The 12,645-nt window shown below is 40.2% G+C and overlaps 1 protein-coding gene across 7 annotated transcripts in view; it reads left to right on the top strand.

Moving 5' to 3' along the window:
- Positions 2,370–12,645, top strand: part of C4BPA (complement component 4 binding protein alpha) — a 58,877-nt gene continuing 48,601 nt past the window's right edge. Inside the window, exons 1-3 of one of the 7 annotated variants that reach the window (XM_013970042.2) lie at positions 2,370–2,575; positions 10,503–10,604; positions 12,326–12,480. In XM_013970042.2, the coding sequence (XP_013825496.1) occupies positions 12,339–12,480 (142 nt within the window). In that variant the 5' untranslated portion in view covers positions 2,370–2,575; positions 10,503–10,604; positions 12,326–12,338. Of the gene's footprint in view, positions 2,576–10,502; positions 10,605–12,316; positions 12,481–12,645 lie in introns of all 7 variants that reach the window. The other 6 variants (XM_013970041.2, XM_018060116.1, XM_013970043.2 and 3 more) reach the window with 6 other exon arrangements.

The raw sequence follows: 12,645 nt of genomic DNA on the forward strand, positions 1-12,645 counted from the left end.
ATGGACTGCAACCTCCCTATCCCTCAGGCTTCCCTGTCCCTCTCTGGGAGTTTGCCCAAGTTCATGTTCATTGCCGCCCAGCTATCTCATCCTCTGATGCCCTCTTCTTCTTCTGCCCTCAATCTTTCCCAGCATCAGGGACTTTTCCAATGAATCATCTATTCACATCCAATGACCAAAATACTGGAGCTTCAGCTTCAGCTTCAGCATTAGTCTTTCCAGTGAATATTCAGGGTTGATCTTCCGTCAGATTGACTGTTTCAATCTCCTTGCTGTCCAGGAGACTTTCAGAAATCTTCTCCAGCACCATAGTTCAAAGGCATCGATTCTTTGGTGCTCTGCTTTCTTTATGGTCCAACTCTCACAACCATACATGACCACTGGAAAGACCATAGCCTTGACTATATGGACCTTTGTCAGCAATGTCTCTGCTTTTCAACACAGTCTAGGTTTATCATCATTTTCCTGCCAAGAAGCAATTGTCTTCTGATTTCATGGCTGCCAGTCACCATCCACAGTGATTTTGGAGACAAGGAAGAGGAAATCTGTCACTACTTCCAACTTTCCCCTTCTATTTGCCATGCAGTAATGGGGCTGAATGCTATGATCTTAGGTTTTTTTTTTTTTGTTAATATTTAGTCTTAAGTCGGCCCTTTCACTCTCCTTCACCCTCATCAGGAGGTTCTTTAGTTCCTCTTTGCTTTCTGCCATTACAGTGATAACATCCACATATCTGAGGTTGTTTATGATTCTCCCACCTATCTTAATTCTGGCTTGTAACTCACCCAGTGTGCATTTCTCCTGATGTGCTCAGTGTATTAAACAAACAGGGTGATAGCACAGAGCCCTGTCCTACTCCTTTCTTGATCTTAAATCAATCAGTTGTTCCATACAGTGTTCTAACTGTTGCTTCTTGACCCATAAACAGGTTTCTCAGGAGACAGGTAAGATGGTCTGGTATTTCCACCTCTCTAAGAGCTTTCTGCAGTTTGTCATGATCCACACAGTCAAAGGATTTGACATAGTTGATGAAACAGATAGATGTTCTTCTGAAAGTCCCTTGCTTTCTCTATAATCCAACAAATGTCGGCAATTTGGTCTCTGGTTCCTCTTCCTTTTCTAAACCCAGCTTGGACATCTGGAAGGTCTTGATTCACATGATGCTGAAGCTTAGCATGCAAGATTTTAAGCATGACCTTACTAGCATGGGAGATGAGAGCAACTGTCCAATGGCTAGCACATTCTTTAGTACTTCCCTTCTTGGGAATTGGGATGAGGATTGACCTTTTCCAGTCCTGCTGCTACTGCTCCTAAGCCCTGGGCCACCAGGTAATTCCTCATTTATGCTCGTTTTACTTCTAGTATCTTTCTTATTTTCATCTAATAATTTCCACTTTTTCATTCAATGCCATGCTCAGATTTCCTATATTTTGTCAAAACCTCTTCTGTGGTTCAACTCTTTTTCTGAAAATTTTATGAGATTTTGGGCACTAGTGGTAAAGAACCTGCCTGCCAATGCAGGAGGCCTAAGAGACCCACGTTCAGATCCCTGTGTCTGGAAGCTCCCCTGGAGGAGAAAATGGCATCTCACTCCAGTATTGTTGCCTGGTGAATCCCACTGACAGAAAAGCATGGGGGCTATAGTCCATAGGGTTGCAAAGAGTCAGACATGACTGAAGTGACTTAGCATGCACACATGCACAGAAAAAGTGAAATGGTCATGAGAAATTTCTCTTTAGTAACAGTCCCCTGAGCACAAAACCTTAATCCTGAGGATTAAGAGCTTAACTGGATAAGGTTGGAGTGCATTCTTAGGACCACATGTGATAACAAACATGGCTGACCCTTCATTGCATCCTTCTGAGCAGTGCTCAATGGTAGACCAACTTCTGGAGGTCATGCAATTTTGAAGTACTAATTATGTTCCAAGCAACTCTGCACATTGCCAGGAACTCAGTAAGTGTGTTAAGCTCCTCACCTTCTGTACTTTTTTGGAGTGGGTTGGAGACTAGTACAGGGGAAGGTCAGCCATCCCATGAGCCCCAGGAAAGCCTCTTGGACCTAGAATCTTGGAAAGTGTATCACTTTTGTGGACCTAGTTTGAACCCTGCACTATCCAAAGTTTCCAGGATAGCTGGTTTGCATGTTGTATAACCCTCTTTTGTTTATGGGGAAAATAAAAAAGAATTCTGGCATCAAATTTATATTACCCATCTACTTAGGGGAAATGGTTGGCAGAGAAGAAAAAAACAATTGCAACATATTATCAAGAAAGGGCTAGTGAAGAAGAAGGAGATTAGATAAACACTACTGCTTTATTTATGCTGTTAATCATTCACTGGGTAATGATTCACTGGGTATAGAGAGTGTCTGCCCATCCATTTCTATCTGGCCGTCCCTGAACAGCCAACCACATGACTGGAAGTGAGGGACTTTTTGGTGGGGTCAACTTCAGGGTATTCTTTTAAACTCTTATCTGGGGAGGAACTAAAGCTATTTCAGATCAAAGCAGTCTTCCTCCTTAAGAAACTACCCAAGGAACAATGATAGAGTCTTCTTCCTCAGCTGTCTGCAGGTCAGTGGATTATTTGGGGTACTTTGGGGGAAAGGCTGGTTGTTTGGCCCTTTAAAGAGAACATGATTATAAGGATAACACAGAGACAAAACTTGGAGTGTTTTCGACAGAAATCTTTTTAGGGATATTGCATTAGGAGACAATGTGACTTGAAAAGTACTTGTAATCCCTACTGAGCCTCGATGTTCTATTATAAGTGGGGGAATAATAATGCATACTAATAAACTGAAGAGAGAAAGAAGTAGGAAGTTATTCTTATTATTGCACCTAAAAGTTGAGAGTGTTGGTTTATAAATCCTTTACCATCTCTCCACATGGGGAAGTTGAGACAGGAGGTAAGCCAGATGTCCCAAAGAGAGACACAGGAGACCAGTTTCCAAAGTCTACATTCTGAAAATTCGTGCAATTTTCTTTAAAGATTTTATGAACCCCTTATCTCCTCCACCACTGACAGCAAAGACCTTTAGATTTACTCGTAAGGAGGATATTGGTCAGCGTCCAGTTAGTATCTGAAGCTAGAGGTCTGAATTGTTCCGATTTCTTTTCTCTCCCTCAATTGTTGAATCTGGTTGTTGATTAGCTTTCCTTCTCGAAATTGCCTTCTCTTTTCACTGGGCAAGACATAGTACTCCTCTAGTTTGAGTTTTAATTCTTCAACCACCCTTCTGTTTGCTGACTCTTGTTCTGTCCCTCAATGTAGTAGTAAAGGAGAATACAAAGTAGAGTGTCCAGAAGGGGAAGAAACATCAAAGAATGTTTATATTAATTTTAGAGATACATTATAATATGGCTCAGAAAGAAGGAGCTGATGAGATTTAAAGAAATTCTAGGAAAGAGAAAATTGTGGAAGCAAGTTCTTTCTGGAGTCTGCAAGGAATGTGATTGAGAGTACAGGTGTGAGCCAGGAGACACTCACTTGAAACTGGAGAAAAAAAAGTTATTTTTTCCAGAGGTATCTGAATTTTTAAAAAGGGAACTTTAAAGAAATAAATTTTAATATTTAATAATTAAATAAATTATAATTAATAAATAAATTAGTTAACTTTAAAAAGTAATCTCTAATGAGAGGGGAAATTTGGAGGCTGAGGATTTTCTCAGAGCCTCTCAAATTGTACTGCTTTGTAAATGCCAATGGTATTTTCACAAGAGATCCTCCATGGTGACTATAGTTCTTGAGTTGGTTTCATTTCTATAGGAATTTAAAAGGTGATAGTGAAATATCAGGGCATTTGCTAAGAAAGTCTTAGCTTTTCAGTGGGTAATTCCATAATTCTAGGGTTTGTAGGGAATAGAAGGATAATCTAAGTTTAATGTCATCATTTTAAGGATGAGAAACTGATACTGGGGAGCTGATATAGCTTCTTCAAGATCACAGAAATTGACTGTCATTGCTGGGACTCAAATCAGGTCTCCTCAGCTTGTAAGTTGGAGCCTCCATCTCCATAGTCTGGTTTGCTGAGTCCTGTGCAGGCTGTGCTGAGGGACCACAATGAGTCATGGTGGTGAACTGGAAATGCTCCACTGGCCCAATGAGCCACCACACACCCTGGGAACCAGCAAGGGGAGATGAATCACTGAATCATCTCTTCAAAATTTACCAAGCACTTCCCACAGATTATTTCATTTGGTCCTCAGTAGGTGTTTAGTCATTCTCACCCTGAGGAAAAACTAATTTGCATTTCATTTGTTTCACATTTATTAGATAACTATTATTATGCCAGTTAATATTAGGTTAGAAACTGGAAGGTTGGATAAACACCTTTTTTGCCTTCAAGGGTCCTACAGTCAAGGGGCAAAAGTGAATAGATAGTTACAATACAATGTGGTGTTACAATTGAGATGTCAGCAAGGTAATCAGGGAAGCATAGCAAAGACTGATATTTCTTGGGTGTAGGGGTTGGGTAATTCTTCACCAATGAGGTGGCATTCAATCTGGATAAGTGCATCATGGAGAGGCTGGGACTTAAGAACGTTCATACACTGAGAGACATCATATGAAAGTGCTTGCAGGTGTTTACAAAGTTCTAGGATACATTTTGGGAAAGATAAGCACATGTGTGTGGTTGAAGCACAGTGTTTTAAGTGAGCAGAAGTAGAGGGAGAGTTGCGTGACTTATGGGAACCTGGAGAACTGGGGACCGTGGGTGTTTTTAAATTGCTAATAGTTTAGCAATTTATAAATTGCTTCTTAGGAATATAACAGCATCAATGTGAAAGCTGGCTTGCAGTTGTTTGGAGGCTTTTGCTGTGGTGTAGGGTGGGTGGTGTAGGGCTTCCCAGGTGGCGCTAGTGGTAAAGAATCCGCCTGCCAATGCAGGAGACCTGAGAGACTTGGGTTTGATCCCTGGGTCAGGAAGATCCCCTGGAGGATGGCCTGGCAACCCACTCCAGTATTCTTGCCCAGAGAATCCCACGGACAGAGGAGCGTGGAGGGCTACAGTCCATAGCGTCACGAAGAGTCAGACATGACTGAAGCAACTTAACAATCACACAGGGTGGAGTGAAGGAAACTCTGAGAACGTAAATCCTGACCACCATGGTAGTAGGTAGAAGAGAGAATGACAGATTCTTAGTGTTTCTGCAGCCAATGTGACAAGACTTGGTGAATTTGCATATGGAAAGGTGACAAAAGAGAGGAAGCTAGTTTTCGTAGGTTTCTAGTCTGGAAAACCGAGTGGTGATTATTATCTTAGTTGAGACAGAAAGCGAAGGTCAAGCAGTGTTAGAAAGAAGATGGCATGTTTAGTTTTGGATATGTTATCTGGGAGATACAAATAAAGCAGTTGGAAATACTGAGCTGAACCTTGAGACTTATTACAACAAATTTTAAAAACATTTTTTTTCTTAAGTAAGAAATCTAAGAAGTGGTTGCCAGGGGCTGGGGGATGGGAAAAACAAGGAGAGGTTGGTAAAAGGGTATAAATTTTCAGCTATAAGATGAAGGTTTAAGGATTTAATGTAAAACATAGTGGTAATACTGTAATGTACAATTGAAATTTGCCAAGACAATAGAACTTAAATGTCATTCCTAGAAAGAAAAGGTATACTTCTTTGTGGAATCTAAAACAAAACAAAAAACCAAAACCGTCCAAAACAAATTTATAGAAAAAGAGATTAGACTTGTGGTTACCAGAGGTGGAGGGCATGAGTTGAGTTGGGGGGAGGAGTTGGAAGAATGTGATTAAAAGGTGCGAACTTCTATTTATGAGATAAGTAAGTGCTAGGCATGTAATATACAGCACGATGACCATGATTAACTGCTTCATGATATACTGGAAAGTTGTTGAAGATTCATCATGAGTTCTCACCATTAGGAAAAATTTTGTCTTTTTTTCTTTGTTTTCTATTTATTGTATCTATATGAGAAGATGAATGTTAGCTGGACCTATTATGGTAATTATTTCACAATTTGTATAAATCAAATCATCATGCTGTATACCTTAAACTTATGCAACGATGTATGTCACTTATTTTTTAATTACACTGTGGGGAAAAGTCAAATATGTGATATAATGGATGTATTAATTAATTAGAAGGGGAGCAGGGAGAAATACTTTCATAACGTATACCTCTGTCAAATCATCACGATGTACACTTTAAGTATCTTGCAGTTTAGTCACCTATGCCTCAATAAAGCTGAAATTTAAAGAAAAGAAATCCAACAGTCAAAAGTGTTAATTTATGTTCAGGACTGCAAGTGAAGAAAGTGTAACAATTTATTTTTGGACTTGCTAAGAAGTTCACAAGGCTTCCCTGGGGCTCAGAGGTTAAAGCATCTGCCTCCAATGCGGGAGATCCAGGTTCGATCCCTGGGTCGGGAACATCCCCTGGAGAAGGAAATGGCAATCCGCTCCAGTATTCTTGCCTGGAGAATCCCATGGACAGAGAAACCTAGTAGGTTACAGTCCACAGGGTCGCAAAGAGTCGGACATGACTGAGCAACTTCACCTCACCTCACAAATATTATCTAAGACAAAAATAATTTTCTAAGATAACCAGTTAGAATTTTAGACTTTCAAAGGTTACAAGTTATGGTCAAGTGTTGGAAACCATCCCTTTGTTAGATATGACATTTGCAGGTCAATTTATGATGTAGATATCTGCTATTCTGTAATTTCAAGGGAAGAGAAAATAATTCCTCCTTATTTTGCAGAGATTTTTTTTCACAGTCTTTTGTAAAACTCCAGTCATAAGGCTCAGCACAGGAATTTTCTAGTTAGCAACAAGAGTAAAGGAGGCAGGCCTGAAAGGCTCAAAATTGACATGTGGTAAGTAACAGTACAGAGTAAGATTTTTTTTTATTAATAATTGAGTTTATGGCACATACAAGTTTTTGTACCCGTAGGAGACAGTTGGGCCTAGAGGTCTGTGAGTGATTCATAGGTGATGGTCATAGAGTGAATGAGTTCCTTCCAAGAAGAGAGTTAAGATGAGGGAAGCAGAAGTCTAGGAGGGACCCCTGGGGGTGCCATTGTTATTGCTATGGGTATGGTCCTGAGTCTCACTTCCCAGGTGACTCTAGTGGTAAAGAAACCACCAGCCAATGCAGGAAATATAAGAGACAAAAGTTCTATCCCTGGGTGGGGAAGATCCCCTGGAGAAGGAAATGCCAACACACTCCAGTATTCTTGGCTGGAGAATCCCATGGACACAGAGGCCTGGTGGGCTATGGTCCACAGTGTTGCAGAGTCGGGCAGGACTGAAGTGACTTAGCATGCAGCATGCACTGGGCCTCACTATTACGATGGGCCACAGTGGAAACCTGACTAAGACTTCTGACCCAAGTCCAGAGTGTTTTCCTCTTTATCAGGGCTTAGCTAAAGTCTCCTGGAATTGTAGCCATTATGATTTTATGTCATTTTCATGATGATGTTTTGACTCTAGGAGTTCTGCTTCTGCTAGAATCACATTCCAACACAAATGCTGTTATCCTCTTCCTTAACATTTCTCATGGATATTTACTATGTGCTGTCCATGCACCAAACCAAACCCTTTCAGCAATTTTGGGAGACATGTAGAGTTATTTTCAGTTTATAAATATGGAAATTGAGAGCTTAGAGAGCTGACTCTCTTGCCATGAGCACACAGTTGCTGTGTGGGGGAACCAGGACTGAATCCACATGGCCTAGGTCTGACTTCAGCGTTCATATCCCAGGGTCTGGCCACATGCTGTCCTGCTGTGTCACAGTCCCCAGCCCTGTGTCTGTGGCCATGCCATTAATCTCATCACAGTATGGGGTCTGTACGTGTGTGTGGCTGCCTTTTAGCTCTGTCATAGACTGTGGTGTTTGTTTATTCTTTCCTTCACTACTATCCTATGTTTTATAGTTGATGTTATGGTAACTTTGGGTTAAGGATGGGGAACAGCCTAGAGTAAAATCACTAGAATCTGTTTTCATTAAGATATCAGATTTGCCTTGTTTCAAAATCAGCTAAAATCTGACCTTGACAAAGCAAGCAGTGTAACAGTAGACATGGAATGGTATTATTTTTCTTGAAAACATACTTTTAGCACTAGGTACTTTTGAAAGTAAATTCAACAAACATTTTTTGAGCACTTTGAGTGAGGTACAGGGCTAGGTATCTTGGAGGAAAAAGATGACTAACAGCCCACCTTCTGACTTCAAGGAACTTGTGGTCCAATGGGGAAGACAGACCTCAGCTGTCAGTTAAGCTGAGTCGGAATCAGAATTATAAACACTCAGTTGTAACTGGAAGCTGGAGACTGGTCTGGAGCACAGGAGGGGACCCTGGAGAAGGGACCGCTGGAATGAGTAGGAACTAAAGAGGAAATGATGAGAGGGAAGGTGACATGGGCAGGCGTAGAAGGTAAGAACATGTTTAGAAATGTCAGGGATCTGGGTTGTCCAGATCAGCTGGTTTATGACTAAAAAGTTAGTCATCAGAAACCAGTTTGATGAATGCCCATTCCTGAAGGATCAGTTCACTGAAATCAATTTGCTGAACTTATCACATTATCAGTTTAGTTAATATCATTCTAAGAAGTATTCATTTTGAATGTATTCAATGGTTATAAATATTTTTTTGGAGCACAACTAATGAATATTATCTTTGAAATAATATTTTAAGTATTGTTCAATTTCCTGAGACTAAGGGTTCAATCTATGGCTGTATCTTTATAAATATACTCACAAATATTTTTCTGATTATGTTCTGTGTGTACGTTTTTCTTGTGAATATTGTAACAACTACAGCAATGCATGTGGGAAAAATTTTACTCTATACTGTTATCCTCTTGATTACAGGCAAATTCTATTTTGCCAACACATTGATATTCTTAAATCTCTTTAATTTCACTGAAATTCAATAAACGTGACACATTTACTGACATCAAAAATGAAAGAAACTGATTCTTATGGTTTTTATAGTTTATAACAGCTTTAATTGGGTGGGAGAAATTTGTGATATTTTGTAAAATTTGCAGATGATTTAGGGGACTGTTTTTCATCATGTTTGAAGGTTGTTGTTGAATCACGCCGTTGGGATTCTTGGCCCCCGGAGGCAAAGAATTTAATCTGGGGCCAGAGACAGGCTTGATCGCTCAGAGCTTTTGTGTGATTGGGGCCATGGATACTCCTGAAGCCTCAATTGCCTCACTTTGAGAGACGTTAACTCATTCCCCATGGTGGACAACTATCTCAATTACAATAATTCTTATTGTTTAGTTTTTACTGTTTGCTCCCTGCATCTGTAATTGCATAACTGGATTTGTTTCTAGCCGCATGAAAGCTTTTAAGTTACAAATGGTTGCTCAAACTCCTGCTACTGCTGCAACTTCCTCCAACTACTATTTGGGGCCCCTAGATCAGATATCCTCAATGTGACGATTAGGAGAATATGTTGCCTCGCCAACTTAGGGACAACGCCCCTTCTCAGCTCAGAAGCAGTTATGGAACGAAAATGATGCCCCTTTCTCCTAGGCAACATAATTCTCCTAAAAGAAAAGAGGGGAATGAGAGGATAACAGGCAGTAAGGCCAGGGGTCTCCAAACGGAGGAAATGGCCTGCAAGGGTCAGACATTTTTATCTCTCTTAAGTGGCAGGAGGAAAAAACGAGCGATATTTTTTCCTTCTCTATACAAATTTAAAAGGAGGTTTCTCTTAAAATTCTGTGTTGCCATAGTGACACCTGGTTTCACCCGAAGTTTACCAATGCCTTTTTCTTATGGAAATGTTTCTCTTAAGCTATGCTAATATGCTATACATTTACCCAAACTCTGTCTTCAAGTCGGTTCTGCCTTTTGGCTCAGAACCTATTTGACAAACCAGTATGTTATACTCAGATATTGTTTCTCTAATCTATGTAAATGAAACTATTTGTATGGTGATCTGCCCTTCTTCAAGATTCAAGTTAATCATTTCATGGCCCAGGATGAACCATTTGGTGCCAAGATTATCACAAAATGCATCTTACGGGTGAGGGGCCTGCTGCCATTCTGAGTTTTAAGACATTCCTTTCTTTCATTAACAGACTGCTGGTGACTATATAACATCCAGCTGAAGACTAGCAGGGGGTACTCTTTCTGCCCGCTTGTGATGCCTATGTCAGAAGCTTTCTCTATCTCCTTTATACTTTAATAAAACTTTATTACACAAAAGCTCTGAGCGATCAAGCCTCATTTCTGGCCCCGGATTGACTTCTTCTCCTCTGGGGGTTGTCATTCAACAACATTTCAGTGTGGAGCCTGCTGTACCCCCAACTGTCTCCAGTCTCATCAGATTGCGAGGAGTAGAGACTAGAGATCAGAAGGGAGGTATTAAGAAAACAGGGAAGGGAAAACAAGAAAAACAGGGGCTCAGAATTCTGGTCCTGACTCTTTTCAACTTTTACAGTACAAATTCTGCAAACACATTTTAAATAACTAAAGATATTTGATAAATTCTTCAACAGGTGTTTTTTTTGCAGAATTTTCCTAGTGGCCAAGTCCAGACTCATGGGGTAGGGGTGGAGTTACCCACAGCTGATAGCAGGTGGCAGGCCTGAGTGTCAGAACTGAGTTTTGCAAAGGTAAGATTAGACGAGTCTTTGCTCAGTGAAGAAGTTGGAGCCCTCCGTGTCGTGTGAAGGGCCACTATGAACTTTTTTCCCCTAAATGTGGGACAGAAACATCTTTGAGGCAAATATTGAGGGGACCTCTTTTATCTAAACGGATATGCAATTAATATGAATTATGGGGAGAGTAGAATCCTGTGGATCTAACAAGGGTCAGAATAAAAGATGAAACTCAGTATTTCATTGGGGCTTAACTTGATGTGTTCCTTTGAAGACAAAGACTAATTCTAATGTAAATTTAAGATACACTGTTTTTTTTTTTTTTCCCAGTGGGAACAGGAGCGTGGTGAAGAGAAAATGTTCTTCACGATTTAGCTTTAAATAAGTCTTTAGTCTAATTAAATAATGAAAGTACATTTGTCACATATATTTTTATTTATATACCTATATGTAAGTGATAGTGATTTCGCTCAGCCGTGTCCCACTCTTTGCGACCCCATGGACAGTAGCTTGCACCAGGCTCCTCCATCCACGGGATTTTCTAGGCAAGAGTACTGGAGTGGGTTGCCATTTCCTTCTCCAGAGAATCTCCCCAACCCAGGGATCGAACCCAGGTCTCCTGCGTTGTAGACACTTTACCATCTGAACCACCAATATATCTATATATATAAATATATATATATTTACACATATCTATGTTTTTATTGTTTAGTTGCTAAGTCATGTCCAATTCTTTGTGACATCATGGACTGTAGCCTGCCAGGCTTCTCTACCCATGGGATTTTCCAGGCAAGAATACTGGAGTGTGTTACCATTTCCTTCTCCAGGGGATCTTCCTGACCCAGAGATGGAACCTGTGTCTCCTGCTTGTCATGTGGGTTCTTTACCGCTGAGCCACCTGGAAAGCCCCTACATATATCTATAAATAAAACTATCTTTTCCCCCTAAAACTGCAAATTGCTTGGTTTATTGTTTCAGTTGATAGTTATCATGAGGAACTGCCAATATTATACATGATGATCCAACTCTTTTTTCTCATCTTATAATCTTCCTGCTTTTTGTTTTGTTTTAAGTTTATTTCATTTTCTCTAACTCCTTTGCCATTTCCTTGGTCTGATCATCTCTGTGGCTCACCTGGCCAACTACAATAGTCTTCTTAATCAATCTCCTTGTTTCTCCTCTGTTCACTCAATCTATCATGTATAGTTAATACATCCACTCTATTGATATTAAGGTACAATGATGTATCACTCTAAGGACATATTAAAAACAAACACACCTAAAACAAAACCAAATCAAAACAAAACTGAGAAACAATGGCTCTTTACTTTCTAAAGAGTAGCGTCCATAAATTCCTAACCTTGGCTCTTATGTCCCATTCAGACACACCTGTGAGCTGCCTCCTGGTTAACAACCATCTGCAACACCTTGCTTTCCAGCCAAACTGTAGTGCTATGTACTGTTCCCCAATATGCCCTGCCTACATTTTCTAACTTTTGCAGAATACCTAACTTAGATTAAGCTACCTCCCATCTCTCCATTTGGAATGAATCTCTTTCATGAGTAGAGTGCTTCTTCAGAGGCTAACACCTACTGTTTTGTGTTGCAATATTGGTGCACCTCTCTTTTCTTCCAACTCTAGGCTGTAATTTCAAGACATGGATCCCATAGCATGATCCTAGTTCTTTATGACAAGTAGGAATCCAATGATTGTTTTTTAAATTGAGTTCTTTCAGCAGAAAAGTGTCAATGAAGCATCAGAGAGTTCCAGTTATGATCCTTCATAGCAAGGGGACAATGGCATCCTGGCCCTTCTCTAGGCTGTGGAGTATCTCTGATCCAATTCTGTTCCAAGTAACCTTGGTTGCTACTCTGTTGGCTACTGTTCTTGGTAAGTAATAGGGAGAGAAGTTCAAATTGTCAGCAAAGTTTCCCGATCATTTGCTCCTTCACTTTCAAGACTAACAAAGAGCTGATTAAGCTTTTAGCAGAAATTCAGCTTTAGCAACAAAGGGTTTATTTGGTGAAGTTTGGAATTTATGTGAAATTTGGAACT

The sequence above is a fragment of the Capra hircus genome, chromosome 16 (genome assembly GCF_001704415.2).
Source record: "Capra hircus breed San Clemente chromosome 16, ASM170441v1, whole genome shotgun sequence".
Classification (NCBI taxonomy): Eukaryota; Metazoa; Chordata; class Mammalia; order Artiodactyla; family Bovidae; genus Capra; species Capra hircus.